This window comes from Coenobita brevimanus, chromosome 5 (genome assembly GCF_032717465.1).
Source record: "Coenobita brevimanus isolate Jiangsu-jjx chromosome 5, ASM3271746v2, whole genome shotgun sequence".
Taxonomy (NCBI): Eukaryota; Metazoa; Arthropoda; class Malacostraca; order Decapoda; family Coenobitidae; genus Coenobita; species Coenobita brevimanus.
Window position 1 is genome coordinate 18494383 of NC_136958.1, and position 25948 is coordinate 18520330.

The window sequence follows — 25948 nt, forward strand, 5'->3', positions numbered from 1 at the left end:
GATTATATTGGGCATACGAAGGAGATGTTACGAGACCTTCAAAGCCGAAATGCAGTCCGAATGAACTCAGGTTCGAAACCAGGGTGGGGCAGGGAATAATTTAAGAATTTGAATTTCATCAAAAAAAGACTTTAATGATCTACCAGAAGACCCTCCGACATGTCGGAAAAATACCCCTGGTGCTACCAATACGTCAGTCCTGTATGGGACAGCCTTGGCATGCATTCAGTACGGACGGTGGGTGTTAAAACCGAGGTGGTGACATGCGTAGGTGTGTGGTATGAAGGACTGCTGGGCCTTGGGAACGGGCACATATATATAAAAAAAAATAGAAATTCGTTCTAAAAATATAAGGCTTTTGTCAGAGCTGACTATTGTTAGATATAAAGGAAAGTCTGCGGCATAGATTTCAGTGCAAGTTAAATATTTTTTAAAATATTGGGAGTTCCTTATTCTATTATGGCTGCTAACAGACGATTTCCGGGCAGAAGGGAGCATTATACTAATGAGGGAATGGAAGGATAAATCTAAATTCAACAGCTCGAAAAGGTTATACAAAGCTGAACAAAATAATCTGGAAATAGGTACAATGAAAGAAATTTTGTCATATAACTGGCATACCAGAGTATTTATCCTTTCTTGACATGCAGGTTAAAGTCAGTCGTTTCGTGATGTCAGCTATCTAAGGTGTGTTGTGCTGATTAACATTGGTTTCCGTTTTTTGATTCATCAGAACATATATGATTTTTTTTTTTTTTTCATCATCTGAAGGCTGGGAATTAATTTCATTTTTTTTTAATTACTATTAATAAGGATTAACAAGATGCAGAGCTACCAGTAGTTTCGTTGTGAACATGACTGTTTGCTTATTTTGCAGCGGATATTGTTGTTTACGGTTGTTCGATGCTCAAAAAACCACACACACACACACACACACACACACACACACACATATATATATATATATATATATATATATATATATATATATATATATATATATATATATATATATATATATATATATATATATATATATGTGTGTGTGTATATGTGTGTGTGTATATGTGTGTGTGTATGTGTGTGTGTGTGTGTGTGTGTGTGTGTGTGTGTGTGTGTGTGTGTGTGTGTGTGTGTGTGTGTGTGTTTATATATATATTGGAGAAACAGAATGAAAGTGCATACATTAGTAGATAGTTTGTTAACGCTCTAGCCAGGAAATCTAAGCAGCAACTGCTAGATAGGAGCCAGGCACCGTGTTGCTATACCAAAGTGTGACGAAAGCTAAGCCTCCCGAATTCTTTGAAGAATCGGGTGTATCTATTGAGGAAGAGTAATTTTCAACCCAAACCCCTATGATGACACATATTTCTGGGTTATCTGGGTTTCTATTTAACCCCATGCGATTGGGCAAGCTACATAGCAATTTTAATCTCTCCCTGCCAGTACGAGCGCTTTTCCGTATGTTGGAGAAACGTTCACGACACGAGCGTACATAGGCTACATGGAAAGTTTTTAATTCTGTAACCGTGAGTTGAACCTGGGACGCCTAGATACGTTGCAAAATATCCTCGCATAATGGACTTACCTGTGCCTTCATAGAATTCAGGTGGCTTAGCTTTTAGGATGTCATGGTATATCGACACGGTGTTTGGCACCTGCCGAGGAGTCCCGGGATTGATTTTCGGCTAGAGCGTTAAAAACCTTTTCACACACACACACACACACACACACACACACACACACACACACACACACACACACACACACACACACACACACGCATATATATATATATATATATATATATATATATATATATATATATATATATATATATATATATATATATATATATATATATATATATATACAGTATATGTGTGTGTGTGTGTGTGTGTGTGTGTGTGTGTCAGATTCTGCTTTCTGCAAGTAACTGATATGGACAGGGAAAAAAAAAGGAAAAGGAAAGCACAACAACAGAACCTATCAGCACTACACACTGGAGTGGGACATTTTTCTGTTAATTTGTATTGCTTTGACATTCTTGGCTTCACACTATTGGGGCATATCGCCCACACTACGACTATATGCTACATTCCCTATAGTCACTTAATGCTTGCGAAGTAGATACCGTTTTGTCGATTTCCCTGTTAAACTTTTTATGTAATCCTCGCCATTTGCATTTGCATTCATACTTCATTCACCTATCATAATCATTTCGTTTCATCTTACGTTACATCAGCTCTATACTTTCTCTTCTCCCACAATTACGTACCATATCCAACTTAATATTTTTGGCCTTTCTCGCCTCTCCCCTAATTCAGACGCATATAATCATGCCCATTTCAGCACCGTATTCATCATCATTCCCTCTCTATAATCATCATCGCATGAGACGTCACTTCAACTTTTTGATCGTCTGTCGCTGACGGAAATTAGAGTGGGAAGTGAGAAGATGGTGAGGACAGAAGAGAGGGAGAGTGATGTTTGAATGTTGGAAGGAGTGAGGGCATATTTTAGAGAGAGAGAGAGAGAGAGAGAGAGAGATTTTAACAATTACTAATTTTATGTTTATGCTGTATTTATTGGTCTCCTCTTATATATGGTAGGAAACACCTGAATGAAACAATTTAAGAACATGTGATCATGGAAATATACAGAAAATAGTTGTCCAAGACAGGCAAGATTGTTTAATCTTAAACAAAAAAACAAAACAAAAAGAAGATATTCGTATATTTTTTTCCAGATAAGGCTGGGGCCGAGAGATATGAAGGTTAGGTGAGCAACTAGGAGGGGGAGCCGCGCCAGAGATTAGACTCACTGGACCGAAAGAGAGACGGAAGGTGGATTATAAGGGAAACAGGGAGAACAGAAGGGGGATCGTAAAGAGGGGGTAAAAATGTGTTAATACTGAAAAGAAGATTGTGTCGATGACAGGGAGATGAGAAATACGAGAGAGAGAGAGAGAGAGAGAGAGAGAGAGAGAGAGAGAGAGAGAGAGAGAGAGAGTCCATCCGTCCATCATCCAATCCTACATTGCCCCATGAGGAGCGTAGGAGCCCGGGGCTAGGCAGTTGGTCTCGACATTTAAGATGAGTGACCAGCCTCACTCATCCCTGAATGGCATTACATGAGCAATCAACCCCAACCACCCCTTGGATATAAACCTTCACCGGCTCAATCCGACTGGAGTGCAATAAATACCCACTAAACCACCAGGTGCCAAAATTTGGCTATATGGTTACCACCCAACGTAGTAAATGGTTTCCTGGTGTACAGGAAACCATTTGGCTTGTCACTCAGTGTAGAGTCACCCACAGGCAGAAGGAAAAGGAAAGAATGAAGGAAATAAAGACAGAAGAGGGAGTGTAAAGGCACCCGTAGGCAGAGGGACATGGAAAGAAAGAAGGAAATAAAGACAGAAGAGGATGGAAGGAAAGAAGGATGGAAGAGAGGAAAGGGAAGACACCCGAGAGCAGCACTACATCGAGTGAGTGGATAGTGAGCCCCCCCACCTACTATTTGTTTCGCGGGCTTGTAAGACTCCCCTGCACCTCTTCCATATCAGTTGAATATTTTGAGCATGACATACAGGCTGTGTGACACATCTCATTGATAATAGTTTTATATTAAAATTTTTGAAAGTGAGTGTAGATACGAGTAAACTGATGGTTGCTGAGAAAGTAGGCGACCCTCAGTCTGGTAAGCTGGTGAATAAGTATATGCTTGATCTGGTGAAGGGTTTGCAATTAGGTGTGAAAGCTTTCAACTTAACACATGGGTATGACCTTTGGCACCACCCACGTAGCCAGAAAGTTTATCCTCGTCACATAATTTTACACCTCCATTTCTAATTTGACGCAAATTGCGGATGTACATCACACACCAGCAAAGCCAGCCAGAAACCTCACAACTGAAACAAGTGGTGCCTGGCATAACAAACCTCGACCAACAGCAGTTATTTTATTGCAGTTAAATACTGAATCGTTACTGCCATTTATTGTCATTACACAATTAAATTCTAAGGTAATGACACAAATGTTTTCGAGTTACGCCCTCTGAAAATCCGTGATCTGCGTTTGACCCTTCAAGTTCACTCAAGGTCAAAAGTCATGGTGACAAGTGAAAGCCCATATGAGACTTTCTGCATCTTGGTAATAGTAAATACCTCTGTCTCTAGCGAGCTTAAGTTATGGCCCCCTGAATATCCGTTGCCTTGAGTCTGACCTTTCATGGTCACTCAAGGTCAAAGGTCTTGGTGCCAAATGAAAGCCCATATTAAGAGTTCCTGTAAATTCTTATTAGTAATTATCTCTGTCTTCAAACGATTTCAAGTCAGGCCTATAGCTCTTTGAAAATCCGTGACATTGATTTTGAACTTTTAGGTTCATTTGGTCGCCTCCATAATTTAGTCACTCTCTTTTGGGACCATTGCTCACTTGGGTGTTCAGCACTTAAAGGGAGAAAAAAAAATTTTGGTTATTTAGGTAGGGAAAGTATGCAATCGATTCCACTTTACAAAGAAAGCATTCAAGTAAAAATTTATGTTTTTTTTTTATCAATGCAGTCATGCCTCACTACCCCTGCATTCTGTAAATGTAACTAATCTGAGTGAAGAAAGGTAGAGATAAACAATGTAGTACAAAAAGAAACAAAAATTTTTAGCTATACAACAAACATAATCAGTTTATTACATGTGGGATCTTTTGGTCGAGTCATAGAGGGCTCAGCAGTGCTGCATAACATGGAAGATCAGCTGTCGTTCTTCTTCATTCTTCATTAGACCATCGTTGTAGTCCATTGCCAGTTTGACTCCCCGCTCAGCAGCGTCACTGACCACATTGAGGTGGGCCATGACATCAGGAATGGGACAGAGGTCATTGATGCTTGTCGGAGTATCCAGCTTCAAACACTGGAAGGGGTTTTTCGACCTCTGGGTGACAGACTTAGAGATTCTCAGATCTGATGCCTTATCAATTGCCTTCATGTTCAAACGCTGCACACCCTTCTTCCTCGGCAGTGCTGTGGTCATATTTTTCAGCATTTCCTGCATTTCCTCAGCAGACACTTTGTCAGAATACATGGCTATTGGAGCCACGTCTTCACTGAGGTACCAAAGGTGGCTTTTGACTCTGTCCAATGCTTTCGTTGCTACAACGGGATCCACCTCTTTGAATTCTTCAATCATCTTCAGGGGATTGAGGTCATTGATTGGAGCGTTGACAGCATTTGGGGCTTCATACCAATTCATCACATTGATGGTGATGTGGAAGACATATGCGTTTCAAGGCCTCCTTTTGATGCCATGTGAAGAGGAAGGAGGCTACATCCTTCAGTTGATATCTGAAAAGGAAGATCTTGAGGCAGTAAAGGCCTTTGGCCATCCAATGTACTCTGTGATAGGCACCTGGACGGTGAAAGGTCATCCGTGCTGGCTTCTTGCCGAGGAAAGCCAAAGACAGCTGGAGGGGCTCAAGGTAGTAATCACGGGGTTGCGCATGATCCATGTGGCTGAGTATGAAGTGTTCAGTGTCCTCGGCTCTGTTGGTAATCCACGACTGATATTTTTCATCTATGTCATCATCGTAAGGATCAAAGGAATCTGTGTCAATTTTGTTTCAGAACTCTTTGAACTGACCGAAGAGTGGAATTTCAGGACCAGAAGAAGAGATAATTGAGATCAAAGATCCCTGCCACTATGAGTTCACATATGTGGTGCCTACATGCCAAGAACAACAGCGGGACTTGGAGACCTCTTTCAAGGACAAAGCAAGCTCCACTGTGAACCCCGGTGTTGGATACTGTAGTATCAAAACAGAGCCCTGCAATCCAGGGCTTCACTTCCGGTCATTCATCTAGAGTCCTTAGCACTGCTGGTCCCATTGCTTCGCCCGTTCCAGCAGAGATCTTAGGGATTGCCTGGATCTTCTCCGTACCAATCCCTGTAACAACAATTGCCAGGCGATCACTGCAGCCACTACCATTGATGTTGGGCGAGAGCTTTCAATAAAAATGGAGACTCAAGTGTTGTGGCTGGAATAATTCTTCTTCTTTTTTTTTCTTTTTTCTTTTTTTTTTTTTTTAATCTTTTCAGTCATCTCAGTCCTTGATTTCTTCCGAACAGAGTTGAGAGACCCAACAGACAACGTAAGTTCCCCCACATCAAGCCCTGTTGCGATCAAGGCGGGAGTTACCACTAGCATTGCAACTCGTGTTGAAATGAGGCATGAGTCTGAGAAGGCCAAAGAAAAGTTGCAAGTATGGTGTAGTTCCCACCAGCAGTGGTGCTGGTGGGACAGAATAAGCGCTTTGCTTTTAAGGTTCCTGAAGGCTCAATTTTTCTGAACACCCCAGTGCCCATACATCCTGAAAGTTTCTTGTAATTTCATCCGGCTGTTTTTCTGTAATGTTGCTAACAAACAAACAAACATACAAACAAACAAGCAAATTCGACCAAACACAATACCTCGCAGGACTCCGTCCAGGAGAGATAAACATTACCACTCCGTTCGCTTCGCAACGCGGGTGGTAAGCGAGCGGAGTGGTAATGTTTTCAGCTGTGAGGTTGCCTGGCTGGATTGGTAAACACGATATCTCATGAACGGTTTGAGCTGTCAACACGAGACTTTCTGGGTATCAAGATATGATCCAAATCTTGGAACAGTTCGAAAAACGGGCATTCGGGGTCAAAGTCAAGGTGACCAAAGGTCAACTAGTTAACCTTTGGCAGCCATTTTGGTAACCTTGACCTTGTCCGTGTGCCCATTTTCAAACTTGTCCAAGATTTCGGCCATATCTTGATACCCTGAAAGTTTCTTGTTGATAGCTCAAGTCGGTCATTAGATATCTTGTTTACCCACACACTAACAATCCCAGCCAGTCACCCTTACAACTGAAAACATTACCACTCCGCTCGTTCGCAAAGCGGGTGGTAATGAAGAGTATGAGCAATGGACAACAGATTATTCAGAAGTAAGTGTGCAAAGGAGTGGTAGAATACAAAAGATAATGTGATTCTTGACAAATGTACGGTAGAGTAAGAAATTTTAGTGATTTTCCTGTATGCTACGAAGATGGTGTGCTAAGACTTTACGGTCACATGGTGAAAATGTGTGTAGATATTGTACTAAATATGGGTATATTTGAATGAGAGTTTACATGAAAGGAAAAGTCGTAACCTGGATGTTGAGTGGATATGGTAAATAAATAAATCTGGACCAAAATGGTATGGAAGCTGATGAAGCCTGGCATCCGATAAGCGGTCGAGTTGGTTGGAAGTATATACGAAGGAGCACATGACAAGGGATTAGCGTCCATTTTCTAACCTGTAAGTCATCGGACTAAGTCTCTCGCAGGTGCATGAGAAGAATGTCTGTACAAAAATATGTATATGTTTGGGTCTGTGCGGTGAAGCCAGGATTCCGTTGGGTTCAAGGATGTGAATGACTGTGTGGGTCCATCACTGAACATGCCACTGATAGGTCTCGCGCTTTAGTACTGTTATTTCTTTTTGGATCATACCTCACCTTATCCTTATATTGAAAATGGAAATGTCATAATGATGCTGATGATGATGACGACGACTACGACGACGATGATGATGATGATGATGATGATGATAAGGAGAAGGAGGAGATGGAGAAAGAGGAGGAGGAGAAGGAGAAGGAGAGTAATGTTACAGCTTAACCCTTAGAAAGAAGGAAGCCTTTTTGTAGCTTATTTTTCCTGACAGCAGATAGTAATATCCAGTGCTGGACAACCCCCTGATAGCCTAGAAATTAACGAAGATTATATTGGACGCTTTCCATTCAGACAGTTTATCTCAAAATGAATAAAGCTGTCTTGATACACTACAAAAAAGAGAGAGAGTGAGAGAGAGAGAGAGAGAGAGAGAGAGAGAGAAAAGACTACTTAGATTATTATTCCCTTCTTTGTTGTTAATATCCGTTTATATTACGACTTCAGTATGGGTAAAGATCGTACGAATGAATATTAACACTTGTCGTATGATGACATCTTTTCTCGCACACTACTAATGTACAATCTCACCAAAAAGTTCTCGAACTCCTCGGTACGATGGATGTCGGAATGAGCAGAATGAGACTTGTCATTTCGGAACGTCTAATATGCCTGACCGCAAGTGACCCAATTGTATTTCATTAATTCACTCTCATCTTAAATGTCGGGACCAGCTGCCTAGCCCCGGGCTCCTACGCTCCTCATGAGGCAATGTAAGACTGGATGATGGCTGGATGGACATTCGTGTGTAGTGGCCAACAGTTACTGCTGAAACATAACACTATGTTGCAATACAGAAGAGAGCGCTGTTTTCAGATTCTTCGTCCATTTTACCGGATTGCATGGTGCTTACAACGTTCGAGAACTTCTTGGTGAGAGTGTACATCCTCCAAACGATCTTATTCTCCTTAAAAGAAACCTTTCAAACTCCAGGTGTTAGATCTAGCCTTCACTTACTCCCCCAATACGAGGAGTCTCTCCTGATGTGCGGAAAGTCGTCTGGAGGTAGAAATACAGGGTATAAACAGTCTTACTGAAAGGCTGATGTCCTATTGCTTGTTGTTAACGAAAGATGTGTCGATATTAACACTCTCACGCATCACCATTCACTATCAGCCAAATATACTTGCCTGGCAACAGCTGGGATATAACTCCAGATCGATCCCTGTTTTGAGAAGATTTAGAGGTCAAGAACATGCTCAGGTTGCTTCGACTAAAAAATCTGGCGTTAACTCGAATAACACACAGAATTGTCCTGGTCATGGACGGGCTAACAAAAAATCGTACACACGAGAAAGTAACGGTGTAATATTGAAACTGTAAAACAGATGCTCCTTGGACAACGTAGGGAGAAATTTAGGATCATATTCTACGTGGCTTTGGAGATTTCGTTTCACCTATCCTCTAGCGACTCCTACCTCAATATCTTATTGCATATTATGCCATTGAATATTTGAATGGCATAAATAGCTATCAATAAAATATCAAGGTGCAATAAGTAAAATCAACAGTTTAGAAGAAGGTGCTGTGAGGCCTGCAATATTAGCTAGTACACGGCGCATCTAGCTAAAAGTAGGAGAAATAAGTCATGTAAGAAGCGATGGCACGATTTAACTTCATTATCCTTATCAACAGGCGGTTATATGTTTAAGAGAGATTTCTTCGAACCGGAGGAGTTAGATATAAACTTTATTATCCCATTTCCTACGGCTGAATAAAATCGTCAGAAGTTAGTAATACCAAATTGAATTCATATGTCCTCAGACTCACTTGGGTAATATCGACTAAGTTTATAAAACAGGGAATAAATCTCGGTATATGTGTTTCCCAGTATCATCTTCTCTTTCATATTGGATATAGTGTGCACAAGGAACACAAGGGGGAATACTTACGTATCATAAGGAGGCGTAAGCTGGAAACGGAGAGAATACCTCCTATGACTACAGCAATATGGCTGTATGTCAATTTGTGTTTCGGTCAACAAACAGGAAGTTTAGTAGTCAGGGAGAAGGGTAGGTAGTTATATATTTACTCAGGTAGGTAGGTATGCAAGTAGGAAGGTAGCTGGGTAAGAGGGTAGGTAGGAAGGTGGAGAGATAGGTAGGTAGGTGGGGAGGTTGAAATAAAGATAGGGAGGTAGGTATACTCATCGCCAGCCAGTTTGTCCTTAGATACATATTCTTAACAGTCGCCCCTAAATGGCTAGGGCATTTTTTTCTTACCTTTACTATGGTCATCTGTGTCACACAATATGATCATTTTTAAAAGTAAATTTCGCACTGTTCTTCAAGAGACTCCGCCGATGGCTCTGAAGGTGCTGCTCTTCGGACAAATTGGTTGACCCGGTGGTAAGTACATCAGCTTATTTGTCGTGATTTATAACTGTATTATGCAGAAATTTGTTGTAAAGTTTGACCCTCAAAAGTTTTGTCAAAATTTTAGACGTTACATGCAATCTCTGCACAATACCATCTTACATATATCATGGCAAAGAAATCAGCCACACATATTAATATGAAATAAAGAAGTGTCGAACCAAGAAAAAAGGTATGCACAGGTAAATAGCTTGGATGGCAGGTTGATAAAATGGCGGGGAGGAGGGTAGGCACGTAGGTAGGTAGACAGATGGGAAGGTTGGTAGGAAGGTAGGTAGGTAAGAAGGAGGGTGGAAGTAGATCGGTAGGTAGGTAGGTTGGTAGGAAGACTGTGCGATAAGAATGAATGTAGGTATGACAGAAAGCAAGAATGCAACCTGGAATGTAAATAAGTAGGCAGAAGGGTATATAGATGTTTAGGAGGAAGCTAGTTTGGCAAGGTTGGTATGTGGGTAGGTAGAAAAATTGGTAGGATACAGGAAGGCAAATAGCCAGAGAAGACGATGAAGGGATATGTAGGTCGATGAGACGGAAAGGCAAGAAGGCTGAGAGGTAGGTAGGTAGACATAAGGACAAAAAGAGGGACAGACAAAGAGGGGTATAGGGTAGGAAGATAGAGAGGTAGTTATGATGACATGGAAATAGACAGATAGACAAAGAACAAGGTGTGGCAGGGAGGTGCACGGATAAACATATGCAGTATATAAATAGCTTTTAAAACAGACTGACAAAAGATTTGTATACAGATAGATAAGTATAATAACAAACATAAAAACGGAAAGACATGTACTAAAACAGAGACGATTCACAACAGAGAATAATACATATCTAAAAAGATCATATTCAACGATAGTTACATATGGGGGGAGAGAGAGAGAGAGAGAGAGAGAGAGAGAGAGAGAGAGAGAGAGAGAGAGAGAGAGAGATTATATAGTTTTAATGAGAAATATGGGAACAGGTAAAAAGAGTGTGTATACAGAAAGAATAGTAAATACAGATGGATGGAAGTAGGACATGCAAAGAATTATACCGGTAAACATGCTGAATGATGAACAAACAGACGAGAACAAGGGGGAGACACACACACACACACACACACACACACACACACACACACACACACACACACAGATAAATTGATAAATAAATAGACAGATAGATAAATAAATAGACAGATAGATGGATAGACAGATAGATAAATGATATAAGATATACAGATAAATAGTTTGATATACAGATATCCAAACAGATATATAGGCAAGAACATAGAAAGATAGACAGGCAGATAGAAAAAGATACTTGAAAGATAGATATATATAAGTAAAAAAGAGGCAAGCAGCTACACAGAAACAGGTAAACAGATAGATGGAGGAATACTGATTGACAGACGGAGACAACTAGACAGTGTGAATTACTGACTGATAGACAGGTAGGTGGCTACGAGAGAGAGAGAGAGAGAGAGAGAGAGAGAGAGAGAGAGATGTGCAGGAAAGAAAACAGAGAAATGATTTATGGAGGAAATATTCACGGAGAGGAAATATACACTGAGAGCCACATGGAGGAAAAACACACGGATAGATATTAGTCGAATAATACATGGATGTGTAATGAATGGAGGCAACATACATGAAGAAAAGATTCATGAAGACCGAAGACACATGAACAGTGACTGTGGTAAGATACGTCAAGAAATAATATACACAAAGTTAGGAGAAGAGAAAATATGCGTGGAGAGAGCGGGATACATAGACAGAATAAAGAGACTTGAGAAAAGGTAACTGGAAACAAAGATTCGTGGAGAGAAGCATGCACGGAAAGGATACATGGATAGACGAAACGTACATGGAGAGAAGGACAGCTGGAGAAAAGAATACATACAGGTAAGAGAAGGATAGATGGAGATACAGGGAACTCATGGAAAGTAAAAATCCATGGCAAGGTGAATGCAAAAAGGAAAGGCACAATGATAAAGGAAGGTTATATGATGAGGAAAAATGCACAAGAAGAAATGGACAATAAAAAGAGAGATCTTGGACTCATGGAAAGAAGTATATAGTGTATTTGTAGTGAAAACTCCATAGAAAGAAGAAACACCTAGAAAAAAAACATAGAACATACAGAGTAGCAGAACACAAGGGGAGAAGGATACATAAACGGAAGGAGATATGAAGAAGAGAAAAATAAATTTTAGCAATAGAATGAAACATGAAGACATGAGTACATACAAAAAATATACAAAGATATGGATACAGGGAAAGAAAGATATTTAGACAGAAAGATCCATCATGGACGGAATGACAATGTAACTGGCGAGATATCACACATGGAAGAAAAAATAAATAAATAAATGTATGTATATATATATATATATATATATATATATATATATCTATATATATCTATATATAGATAGATAGATAGATAGATAGATAGATAGATAGATATAGATAGATAAATAGATAGATAGATAGATTTATATATATATATATATATATATATATATATATATATATATATATATATATATATATATATATACACACATAATAAACACATGAGAAATGAAAGTAGAGACATTGAGTACTTTCGTAAAATACATCTTCGGAGTGATACAGAGACGTAATGGGTAGCGATCCTTTATACACACCCGCCGCAGGGAGTGACACACAGAACAAAGGATTACCTGAATTAAAACTGAGCAATACACAGGAAAATTGGTACCTGACTTTTTACCTTTGGGATGCGCCTGACAAAACGGGAAAAAATTGCAGCTTAACTTGTGCACACCTGCAGCATGGAGTGGCACACAAAACAATAGATGACCTGAAATAAAAATGAGGGATCCACAGAACAGTAGGTACCTGACTTATTACCTTACGGATACATCTGACAAAAAGGGGTAAATACTGGAGCTTAACTTGAGAACATAGAGGATTAATGCTATATGTGTCCCACACTGGTGTAACTGTACTACCAGGAGAAGACAAGGAACAATCAGTTGTTAGTCTGGGGAGTACTGCTTTCAGATTAATTCAGTTAACATATGACAAAGTGACCATAGCTCATGTTTACATTCTTTTCATACGTGCCAGAAATTAGACTAGGTTCTACTTCATTTCTTTCATCAAACCGTTTTGATCTTGCTAGAATCTTAGAGCCTACCCAGTCAATATGATGATCACTGGATGCTTTGTGCTGAAATAAACAACTTCTCTGTCGGCCTGTCCTTACATTCTGTTTAACATCTTTTCCAGATTCCAATTTGTTACACTTTTTACACGGGATTTTGTAAACAATGCCTGAATTACTATATGGGTTGTTCTTGATGAGGGTTTTTTTTGAGGGAGTTCTAATATTTGACTACTACTTGTACATTAAGTTTCTTCAGGAAGTGAACAACATCAAGAAAATTTTCAAGGAAGGGATGTACAAAGGTTCTTTGAGTATTCTGGCGATCTGGTTTATCAGTTTTCCCTTCCAGGGGTCGTTTCTTGGCTGTATTGTGGTACTGAGTTAGTATTCTTATTGGTTATTTTAACTTCTTTCCAATGCTCTAAATAATTTTTAGTTCATCATCTAAAATTCGCTTCCCCAGAGTTGTTTCCCCTCCAATCTTCAACCCACAGCTGTTCAAGTCTAACTGTTACAGATATTTTATGAACAGATGACACCAGTAATCTGGTGTATGGATTATTTCTTTTTAATCATTTGTTTTTCCTTCCTCTGCTCTGTTATTTAAAAAAAAAAAAATCTAGGTCTGAAATTCAATAAGCTCTCAAGTACATGAATATGAACACAGATCTTTTTACATTAATGTGATGGTTTGAATAGTAATGCACTAACGACATTATATTTGTGGGTTTTCTGTTCACTGTAGTCTTCAAAACACTTTTGTCCCTGATAACTTTTACATCCAAAAATGGCAGTTCGTTATCCATTTTCACCTCATTAGTGATCTTTATCGATGGAGCTAACGAATTTAATTTGAGAAGAAATTCATCAGTAGGTACACTTTTAGGCCAGAAGCACGCGACATCATCAACGCATTGGAGCCAAACTATGTTTTGTTCCTTTATGGAGGTCAGTAAATGTTTCTCAAAATATTCCATTTAAATGTTTGACAGAACTGGAGACAGGGGATTACCCATTGCCTTACCAAATTTTTTTGTGTAATATTTGCCATCAGAGGTAAAGGATGAGCTTACATTGCACACTCTAGCTTAATAATGTTCTCAGAAGGAACACCATCAATGTTACTACTCAGAATTCTTGGTAGGAAAATTAAAATATCATCAACAGGAACATTTATGAATAATGTTTTAACATCAAAGCTGACAAATTTGTAGAGATGCATGAAATTTAGAGATTTTAACTTTCTTACCAAATCCTCATTGTTTTGTACAAATTAATCAGATCTGATGTTAAATCATTATTCACAAATGTTCCTGTGATGATGTTTTAACTTTCCAACCAAGCATTCTGGGTAGTAACATTGATGGTAAAACTAATATTGCCTTTCTTCGATGTAAAAGGTATCAGGGACAAAAGTGTCTTGAAGACTAAGGTATACAGAAAACCTACAAATATAATGTCGTATGTGCATTATTACTCAAACCATCATATTAGTGCAAAAAGGTCTAGGTTCATTTCCATGTAGGCTACTTGAGAGCATATAGAATTTCACAACAGGAATTTTTAGATGCTGAACTAAAAATGATTCCAAGCATTGGAGAGAAGCTAAAATACCCACGAAGAATACTAACTCAGTGCCATAACAGAGCCAAGAAACGAGTCCTTGAAGGGAAAAGTAATAAGCCAGATAGCCAGAATACTCAAAGAACCCATGTCCTCTACTTCCATGAAAATTTCCTTCATGTTGTTCACATACTAAGGAAACTTAATGTACAAATAGTATTCAAATATGAGAACACCATCTATCCATAAACCTAGGCTGCTTCCCCCACGGAAAGGGAGGTAGCCGAGACAGGACGACACACTCCCCATTTACTCATCCATTCAAACACATTCATTCGCATCTTAGCCCCAAAGGGAAGAAGGGACAGATCCTCACCGCACCACACCGCACAAGGGTCAACTGCGCAATGCAATCAGTGACATCCACAGCAGGGCCCAACAGCAGAGCTGGTTTACCCCTGCCACATTATAACAGATTGATCCCCTTACCCGCACCTGACCTGACTAGCTGATCAGACCAAATGCGGGAGAATATCCCCTCAGGGCTGCATCATCACTTATTCATTCACAATTTCTCTCCATTTATTTCTGTCACGCACAGCCACTCTTCCTTGCTCAACAGACATCCCTCTCGCAAAAAAAAAAAAAAAAAAAAAAAACTCATCAAGAACAGCCCATATAGTAATTCAGGCATTGTTTAAAAATCCCGTGTAAAAAGTGTAACAAATTTTATATTGGAATCTGGAAAAGACGTTAAACAGAATGTAAGGACAGGCCAACAGAGTAGTGGTTTACTTCAGCACAAAGCATCCAGTGATCACCATATTGACTGGGTAGGCTCTAAGATTCTAGAAAGATCAAAAAGCTTTGATAAAAGAAATTAAATAGAATCTTGCCTAAATTCTGGCACATATGAATAGAATCTAACATGAGCTATGGTCATTATAAGTGAGACAAACTGTTAACTGAATTAATCTGAAGGCAGTACTCCCCAGACTAACAACTGATTGTTCCTTGTCTCCTCCTGGTAGTACAGTTACGCCAGTGTGGGACTCACCTAGCATTAATCGTCTATGTTCTCAAGTTAAGCCCCAGTATTTACCCCCTTTGGTCAAATGCATCCCTAAGGTAATAATTCAGTTACCTATTGTTCTGTGTATCTATCTATCTGTCTATTGCAGACGCCTTAATCCCAAAAGGGGTGGCCACAAACAAATCGCCTCTATGTCGCCCTGACCTCCGCCATTTCACTGCCCTACTCCCAACTCACAACCCCGTCTCTCATATACCTCTCCACTCCATCCCTCCATCTCATCCTTGGCCTCCCCCTCCCTCTCCCCCCTCCACCTCACTCACGTACACTCTCCTCGTTAGCCTCTCACTCTCTATCCTCTACACATATCCAAAACACCTCAGTGTGTTTCTCCTAACGCTTCCTATCACATCCACATCCACACCACAATGCTCCTTCACTTCCTCATTTGTCAGTCAGTCTCTCCATGTGACTCTACATGCACCTCTCAAATAACTCATTTCCACTGGTCTCACTCTTGACTTCAATCCCTCCGACAAGGTCCAAGCTTCACATTCATAGGTTAGAGTTAGTATCACAGTACTGTCATGTAGTAACTTTTTCACTTCCATGCTCACTTCCCTGTTTCTTATCACTGCTTTCAAGGAGCCAGCAACCTTTCATCTTTGTTGTACCCCTTCAAGCCTTCATCCTCTAAACTTCCATCCTTCCTCATCACACTACCCAAGTACTTAAACTCAATCACATTTTCCATTTCCTCCTCATCCAACTTCACTGTACATTCGCTGGCTTCACTTCTCTCGAAGACAATAACTTTGCTCTTCCCTACATTCACCTTTAAGTTCCGGTTGTTACACACTCTCCCAAACTCATCCACCAAGTCTTGCAGTTCCCCTTCGTCTTCACTTAAGAACACAGTATCATTTTCAAACAACAGTACAGGGAGTTTCCAAACACTGCCCCCTCTCACTAGGGCCGCTCCAACATCCACTGTCCTACCTTGTATCTCTTTTATAACCCCATCCATATACAGATTGAACAACCATAGAGACATAACACATCCCTGTTTTAATCCAACATTCAAACAGAAAAATTCACTCAGTTCAGTACCCACACGCACTGCAACCTTAGCACCATCATACATACTCTTAAAGGCATTCAGGAATTTCCCATCTGCTCCATATATTCTTAATACTTTCCACAATCCTTGTCTATCCACCCTGTTATATGCATTCTCCAAATCCATGAAGGCCACATACAACTTCTTTCCCTTCTCTAGAAAATTTTTCACTAAAGATCTAAGAATGAATATTTGATCTGCACTATTCTCTTCCCCTCCTAAAACCTCCCTGTTCTTCTCCAGGTAATTCCTCTGTTATTTCCCTAACTCTGTCAATAAGTATCATTCCATATACTTTTCCTATTACACTAAGAAGACAAATGCCCTTATGATTACCACATTCTTCTTTTTTCCCTTATCGTTTGTACAGGGGAATAATTATAACTGACTTATAATCCTCCGGGACTCTACCTTCCCCCCAGGCCAGTCTGCACATCTTCCACATCCATTCTACTATCTCTCCCCCATGCTTCAGCATTTCACCACACACTCCATCAATTCCTGTTGCTTACCCCATTTTAACTTTCTTCATTGCTTCCACCACTTCCATCTTACTGATTTCTTCCTTCCTTCTCACACCCCTCCGTCTCCCAGCCATTCCCCAGCCACTGACACGCATTACTTTCATTCTCTGTGTTCAACAATTCCTTAAAGTGTTCTCCTTATCTGCTCACATTTTCTCCCTTCTCCGCTAGTAATCTAGCATTTTTTTCTTTTACTCCCCAACTAACTTCTTTGGCATCCTGTCTAGTTCTCTTTACCTCTTTCCACAACATTTTCTTACAGTCCCTCCACTTTACACTCAAATTCCTTCCAAATTCCTCATCCACTCACTTCTTACTCTCTCTTACTAATCTTTTCACCTCTCTCTTCCTCTCTACATACAACTCTCTCTTCCGTCTCTCTACTTCTTCCAAGTCCCTGTTTCTCATCCACTTACTATGATGTTTGCTTCTTTTGTGCCACAGCCCCTCTCACCTCTTCATTCCACCATGCTGTTCCCTGCACCCCCTTTCGTCTTCTCTTCACCCCACACACCACCTCCCATGCTGCACAGATTTCTTCTGTGAATATCTTGCACACACCTTCCACGTCCCCCATCTGCTCCAATCCATATTTACCCAATCACTCCTCCACTTCCCTCTTTCATTCTGCCTTTCTTCCATCCTCTTGTAACCTTTCCACCCTCTTTGTTTGAACTACTTCCTCCTGTCCTTCCATTCTTCTACTTCTCCAGTTCATTTGGACCTTCATTCTGACCACCACCAAGTGGTGGTCAGAAAGTCCACTCCCTCAGCCTCTATATACTCCTGCATCCATTTCACACCGTCTCATCCTGTCGTCTACACATACATAATCAATAATTGCTTTCCGTTCATTCAGATCACCACCTACCCTTCTCATCACTCGCCACATATACGTATGGATCATTTTGTGCTTGAAGAGGGTATTGTCTATCACCAACCCCCTCCTGGCACAAATGTCCACTAAAGCACTGCCACTGTCATCCATCGCTGCAAGCACACTCCAAACACCAACTACTCCATCCACCCTCACATTTCTTACATATCCATTCATATCTCCAACAAAAAACACTCTCATTCATTTCAAACTTTTCCATGCATGCTTCCACATTTGTTCAAAACTCCTCTCTCACTCTGCTTGCACGATCTTGCGTTGGTACATACACGCACACAATCGCCAACATTTGTTGTCCAACTTTCAGTCTTACCCACACAATCCTTGAGTCAACTGATCCATACTCTCTTATATTCTACTTCCGTCTGTTACCCACAACAATACACACTCCTTCTTTTGCCCTCTCGTTCTCACCTACTCCTGCGCATATTTCCCATCCATACTCCCAATCTCTCACACTCTCACCTTACCATTTAGTTTTATATACATTCACTTTCGCACCCTCAAGCACCTGGACAATCTCTCTTTCTTTCACCTTGGCATTTGCACTGCTAACATTCCATGTACCATGTCCTTTGTTCGGTCCTTTGTTGTAACCTTTTGGTCAGTCCTGGTCCGAGGCTTCTTATTCGTATTTCTAGTTAGTTGTTTCCCTGGTAGGGGCACTAACCTTTCGCCAATACACTTGTTCTCACGTAGGGAAGATGTGTTGTTTGGTTATAAGGTTGCCACCCAGCTTTGTAAATGCTTTCCTGGTTTACAGGAAATCATTTGGCTTGCCACTCAATGTAGCGCTACCCTGTGTATCCCTTGTTTTTAATTCAGGTCATCCTTTGCTCTATGTGCCACTCCCTGCAGCAGGTGTGTATAAAGGACCTCTACCTTTTTACGTCTGTGTATTACACTGAAGATGTTGTATACGAAAGTACTCACTCTCGCTAATTTCATTTCTTCTGTGGTTATTTTGCATAGATATCTTCACGGTGAAGTGATGTTTCTGCATATATACCGTATATATATATATATATATATATATATATATATATATATATATATATATATATATATATATATACTCTTGAAATCACTCCCACTAATATAACTGTACATGTATACTCACTTGAAGTAGGTGAAGATGAAGAGCGAGAGGAGGAGTGAGATGAGTGAGAGAGTCAGCCCAATTATCTCCATCGCTCGGGACCCTTTGGCTACTAGGAACTTCATCTGTCAGGAAGAGAGAGAGGGAGAGGTAGAGAAAGGACCTGGTCCTGCATCAGAGAGAGAGAGAGAGAGAGAGAGTACATAGCAAGTTCACATAACAGGAGACCTATTGGCCTAAGACGACGGTATCTGTCAAAAAAATAAAATAAAATAAAAATAAAATGTTCTGCTAAGATCTTACACTCGTGTAACCGAAAATGACAGATGAAACAAAGCTTCTCTCTCGGCCATCAAACCATCCAGTAAAACAGGCATGAAACACACACACACACACACACACACACATATATATATATATATATATATATATATATATATATATATATATATATATATATATATATATATATATGTATATATTGTTATGAAGGGGGATTTGCCAGTTAGGTGGTCTCGTACCTTCGAGATGTTTCTGGTATCGTAATTTTCTGTACGAGTCGTCAAAGTTGCCAGTTTGCCTGGTGTTTGTGAGCGTAGTTATTTCGTTAGTTAAACATTCATTTATTTTTGTGCTCTTTTTCTTTATAATTATTTATTTAAGTAATTGCTTGTTAAATTATGTAATTTAAGTTCGTATGGTTAATGATTTAGAGTGTTATGTAATGTAAGACAACTCTAGAATGTTTTGATATCTCGTAGTTGGTAACTGTTGTTGCTAGGGGCTGATGCAAGACAGTATGTCCTAGAATGTTGGAGAACTAGAAGTTTCGAGAGTAATGCAAGCTTATATAAGGATGGGGAAGAGCTTAGTTAGTCAGTCAGTTTGGAGTTCTTAGTCGGGTGTCAAGTCAGTTTGAGTGAAGTGTCAGTGAAAGTTGTATATTTTGGTACTTGTGAAAACAGTGGCAAACAGTGACGGGTTATTGAAGTTTGTATATCATTGGAACTTGAGAAGATAGTGAAGTGTATTAAGTGTAATTACTGTCAGTGAAGATTATTTTCAGTACTTGTGTAATAAGTGAAGTGTTAGCAAGTATTAAGTGTACTAACTGTGAAGTGTTGTTAAACATTAAGTGTAACTGCAATCTTTAAAGTGTGTATAGTTCCAGTGCTTGTGAGAACAGTGAAGTTGAAAAGCATTAAGTGGAATTATTTGGAAAATAAAGACAGTGAACTTTAAGGAGCTAGTGTTTATTTTCGCCTCAGCCGATCTTGTGTACTGCACACGTAAAGGCTGAAAATAAGAACAACTCGTTGGGCAACGTCCTTCCTGTACTGTACTACTGTACTACTGCTGTTGGAGCCTGTGGCAGTGCGGGGACTGGGACGTAACAATATATATATATATATATATATATATATATATATATATATATATATATATATATATATAAAGAACCAGCATGGTAATTTATAGAGGCAGAAGACGAATAATTATCCACTGATTAATTTCTAGTTTACAGTTTTATAACTGAAAGAGCATGCACCATCGCAAGATGTTCTCACTATTTAGCAATGGTCTCTGTCGTCAGTATACATTTCATCCTGGATATGAACAATCATCCGCTGATATCCCATATTCTCGAAATATTTGTGTATTTGAATTTTAAACGTATCAAGAGTACCCGGTATGTAATAAGAGCCGTTGCTGGTAGCTTATTTCTTTGTTCCCTCCGAATATTAAAATTTCCCAATAATAGTGTTGCATCTGTCTTTGAGTTATTAATATTGTTATTATTATTATTAAAATTATTATTATTATTATTATTATTATTATTATTAAACGGACTAGAACAGGTTGAAATGGATAAGTGCAAGCACTATATTTGTAAGTTATTGTAACAGCGCCACACATCTTACATATTCACATAACTCTCAAGCATCTATAATACCGAATAAAAATGAAGTGGAGAAAGTAGTGGTAAAAAGAAGGTAGGCTAACAAAAGTCTCGGAGAAAAGATGGAATAAAGAACGCGAAGGTGGGATGATCAAACCTGAATCAGAAGTATTCAGCTCAGCTTTAAAAAGGACGCTGACATTTGGAGCACTGCATACATCATCAGACAGAGAATTCCACATGTCAACAATTCTAGGAGGAAAACAACTACTAGAGACAGTATCATTCCGTATTTCGAACAATCATATCTAATATTGTCGAATTTGTTAAGAATTTTAAATATTTATATTTGATCTCTGAATTACTTTTTTTTTTTTTCCTTCTGAGATAACGTATTTGGTTTCTTAATCGCTCTTTGTCGAATTAAGTTTCACAGTGATGGGATAATTTTTGTCGCCTTGTGTTGCACTGTCTCTGGTCTGTCTTCGTATATAATAAGATTTGGGTACCAGTGCTGCACATGGTATTCTACGTGTGGTATAACTGCTGACATAAAAAGCTTAGAGATTGCATCGGGAGTTTTATGACCAAAGTACCTTATGATGAAGCTAAACATTTTATTTCCCTTTTTACTGGTTGCAATACACAGTTTTGATTTTTTTTTTTAGTTACCAATATTATCTCCTAAGTCTTTCCCGTTCTTTACTCTCATCAGTGGGTTATCGAACATGAGGTATTCATATTTTATGAGTTTGTCGTAAATAATTCGCCTCCAGTCTGCGTGTCACCTGCAAATATCCATGTTTTATTATTATTATTATTTTTTTTTTTCATGATGTGGACAGTGGAAAGAACTGATCCTAGAAATGACCCTAAAGGAACACCACTAAGCACTTCAAGCTACCCTGATGATTCGTCCTTTATCACTACACGTTGCTTCTAATTCATTAACCAAGCACTAATACCTTAACTAAATAAATTATATATGGGCTTTTATTATTGCTAATGGTATTAGACAAGACACTTCATCAGACGCTTTCTGGGATCTAGGTAGAAGACGGTTTTTTTGTGTCCCAGTTATCGTGTATAGTGCAAAATAATCAAGCGGATTTGTAGCGTAAGATCTATTATTACGAAACATCTCCCTGTTATCTCAGCTTAGGTTTGTTCAGGAATTATGTAATTTTATCCCACCCCCCCAGATTTCCCCACTTTTGCGTACTACTAACTGTGAGCACATAAGAAGAAAGGATAACTACAGAAGGCCTGTTGGCCCATGTTAGGCAGCTCTTACAAGAGTAACTGAGCTACTAGAATGAGATAAGGATAGCAAAGAAAAAGACTCTTCCCCGCCCTCAAAACCCTCCAGCCGAAGCCGGCAGGAAATAATCAGAAAGAAAACCACGCAGTATAGAAAAACTGGCATGGACATTTTATAGGAAAGTGTGCAAGGAGAAAAAGAGACTCATAGTGTAACCTGAAAAGGAAAAAGAATGAGTTAGTACTGGCTATGATTTTGTTTTTAGACCCACCCCCTTATTGCCATATGAGTATCTAGCGTATGCTTGAAACTCTAAGTGGAAGGGGCAGCATCTACATTACTAGGCAGCTTATTCCATTCGTCTACCATTCTATTGCCAAACCAAAATCTACCTATTTCCTTACTAAAAAGGAATTTGTGTAGTTTGAAACCATTACTTTTTCTTTTATCCTGTATGCTCGCTATAAGTACCTTGCCAATATGTCCCTTATATAATCACTTCATTCACTTAAACACCTCAATTAAGTCTCCTCTTACTCTACGCCTTTCTAGTGAGTGCAGATTTAGTGTTTTTAGTCTGTCTTCACATGAAAGGTTCCGAACTTCATGTATCATTTCTGTCATTCTTCTCTGTACATTTTCTAAGGAATTTATATTCATTCTATTGTATGAACACCAAAACTGCACGGCGGAGCCTAAATGTGGCCTTACTATGCTGCTTAAAGTTTCCACATAACTTTTGACGTCCTATTGCTCACGCTTCGCGAAATAAATCTTGAAGCCGTATTTGCTTTATTTCTCGCATTAACTTACTGTTGCCTAGGTTTGAGGTTTTTACTAACCATAAGTCTTAGATTTCTTTCGCATTCCGATTTATTAATTTCTTTGTAATCTAAGTTGTATATAGTACCTCACGTGATCTTGCCTACGTTGTGTACTTTACATTTTTCAACATTAAATTCCATCTGCCAATTTTAAGACCATTTGGACAATTTTTAGAGGTCCATTTTTAAGATAAGGCAAATTTGGCGGAAACTAGTGGCGAGTTTTTCATAGTTTATATTTCAAGATTGTGGTACATTAGCGAGCTTCAACTGATAAAGTACTCTGCACTCAGTTAACAATTAATTGAATATCTTAGTTAAAGGAAAGGCTGACGTTGTAACATTCACGCAGTATGCGAGGAGATCTCTAGTCTGGGTCGACTGATTTGTTTCGGTCGATTTTCTGGAGACAGTTTACTACATCATATCCTGTCCATTCTTTAAATGATAATTTATAATCTTCTGGTCCTGCAAAAACCGCTTGTGGGATAAGAATACGAGTATTTACACGATTTTTTGTGAAAATACTGTGAAAGAAGTTCGGTATTGCTGCCATTACTTGGTTTTGAATGACGAGATCGGTTTCCGAGTTTAATAGAGGGTCTGTATTATATTTTGGGTCTTCCTTTCTCCATACATAACAAAATTACTTAGGATTTGACTTCCATTCAAGAGAATTTTTTCATTTGGTACAGTGCCGTGTAATTAAAAAGTTTCGTACTGTCCTTGTAACTTCCTGTACATTAAAAATTTTTGTTTTCCTCATTTGACCAATTATTTCTGCAACATTCATTGATATCCAGGCAGGTTTATTATAGTTATTATTTCTTTGCGTAAATCGCAATATATATATATATATATATATATATATATATATATATATATATATATATACTGTATATATATATATATATATTACAGATATTTTTTTTGGCAAATGCTCAGACGAAGTTGCGTCCATGGTGCCACCTCTCCATGCCTTCCCTCGTGCTACACGGGCATCTGGTAGCACTGATGACTGGAATGTCACTCAACCATATTGCAGAACTTCTGCCTATCAGAATTCTTTCATTCCCCGAACTGCATCTCTCTGGAACTCGCTTCCCCAGAGTTGTTTTCCTCCAAATTTCAACCCACAACTGTTCAAGTCTAACTGTTACAGATATTTTATGAACAGAGGACACCACTAACCTGGTGTATGGATTATTTTTTTTTACCCATTTGTTTTTCCTTCCTCCGTTCTGTTATATATATATATATATATATATATATATATATATATATATATATATATATATATATATATATATATATATATATATATATTCCGCTCAATTGACATCAATCGATTAGTAAATTTTTCCTACATTTCTTCGATGTTATCTACCTGTAGTAAGCTAGTTCAGCCGATGTTGGCAATTTCGTTCTTCATATTATCGATTTAGCTTTTTTCTTTTTCCAAGTTAAAAGAATAAGCAGCCGTTTGTACTGGTCTTGTAGTTTATGTTAGTAACCTATCCCCGCCCTGGAGGGGCTCGGGGACGGGTATTGTTTTCATTCGGTTTGTCTGTTTGTTAGTCTGTATTTCTGTTAAAAACTTTACGCGAAAACAACTGGTGCGATTTTGATTAAAATTATAGGGATGATGGTCTATGACCTTCTAATCACCTGATTAAATTTTGGATCAAATTGGGCCCAGGCCTAGGCAGTAGCTCCAAAAAATTAAAAAAAAAATGCTATAACTCATTTTAATTTCGTCATATCGACGTGAAACCAAAACGTAGAGGTGCATCTTTCAAATCTGCATAGTATAACATGCTTCAATACATCAGGCGGGTTACCTTGCAGCTAGCGGTAGGGGGGTCAGAGTCAGATGGGTCGGGCCTAAAGTTTCGTATGGGCATAAAATCGTCAATTTTCACCCAATTTACTCCAAATTTGATATGTAACATCTTTGGCTATATATATATCCCGTTGTGACTGCCGGGGATGGATCTGCTGTGCCTTGGCACAGCTTCTTGTTTTCAAGTGTGATGATACTTTGATCGCAGTTACAAAAATTTTCACTATCACACAAACTTATTAGATGACTGCCTGTTGCTAGGGCAAAGTCGGGTATATTATTGCCAAGCATCGGTGTAAGAAATGCATCGTCTGCCAGTTCTAACAACATGTTCCCTTCTTTGTCCGCACACGAATTTATCCAGTCAGTTTTCGGATTACTGAAGGCCCATTAAATAACCCGGTTCTTGTTTTCTAAGACTGACTTCGTTTCGTCGTACAGGGGACGGGGGCAAGAATCGTTAAACGGAAATCAAAAGAGAAAAGTTAGAAAAGTTGTGGCGACAAAAATCAGGAGAATGGGAGACAAAAGAAGGGGTGGTGAGGATGAGGGTGGATGTAAGGGGGAAGGGATTAGCGAAAAGAAGGGGGGAGAGAGAAGAAGGGTTAAGGGGAGGATGAGAGGGTGCAATGTAGAGGGTGAAGGTATCGGAGAGAGGGAGGATGAAGGAAAGAGGGAGCGTTAGAGTGAGGGAGAGGGAGTGGTAAATTAATTATGCTGGCAAAAGGAGAAAGTGGATAAGGGAGAGTGGAAATATGGGAAGAGGGTGACAGTGCGGAAGAGAAGGAGAGTGAAAGAAAGGGATAGTGAGGACGAGGGAGAAAGGAAGATATGGTGAGGAATGAGGGTGAAAATGAA

At 39.2% G+C, this 25948-nt stretch overlaps 1 protein-coding gene across 1 annotated transcript in view; it reads right to left on the minus strand.

Moving 5' to 3' along the window:
• The window catches only part of LOC145398034 (PDF receptor-like), a 516837-nt gene that overhangs the window by 246665 nt on the left and 244224 nt on the right, over positions 1-25948 (minus strand). The window contains exon 4 of the mRNA XM_080270999.1: positions 19284-19387. Coding sequence (XP_080127125.1) covers positions 19284-19387 — 104 coding nt within the window. The remainder of the gene's footprint in view (positions 1-19283; positions 19388-25948) is intronic.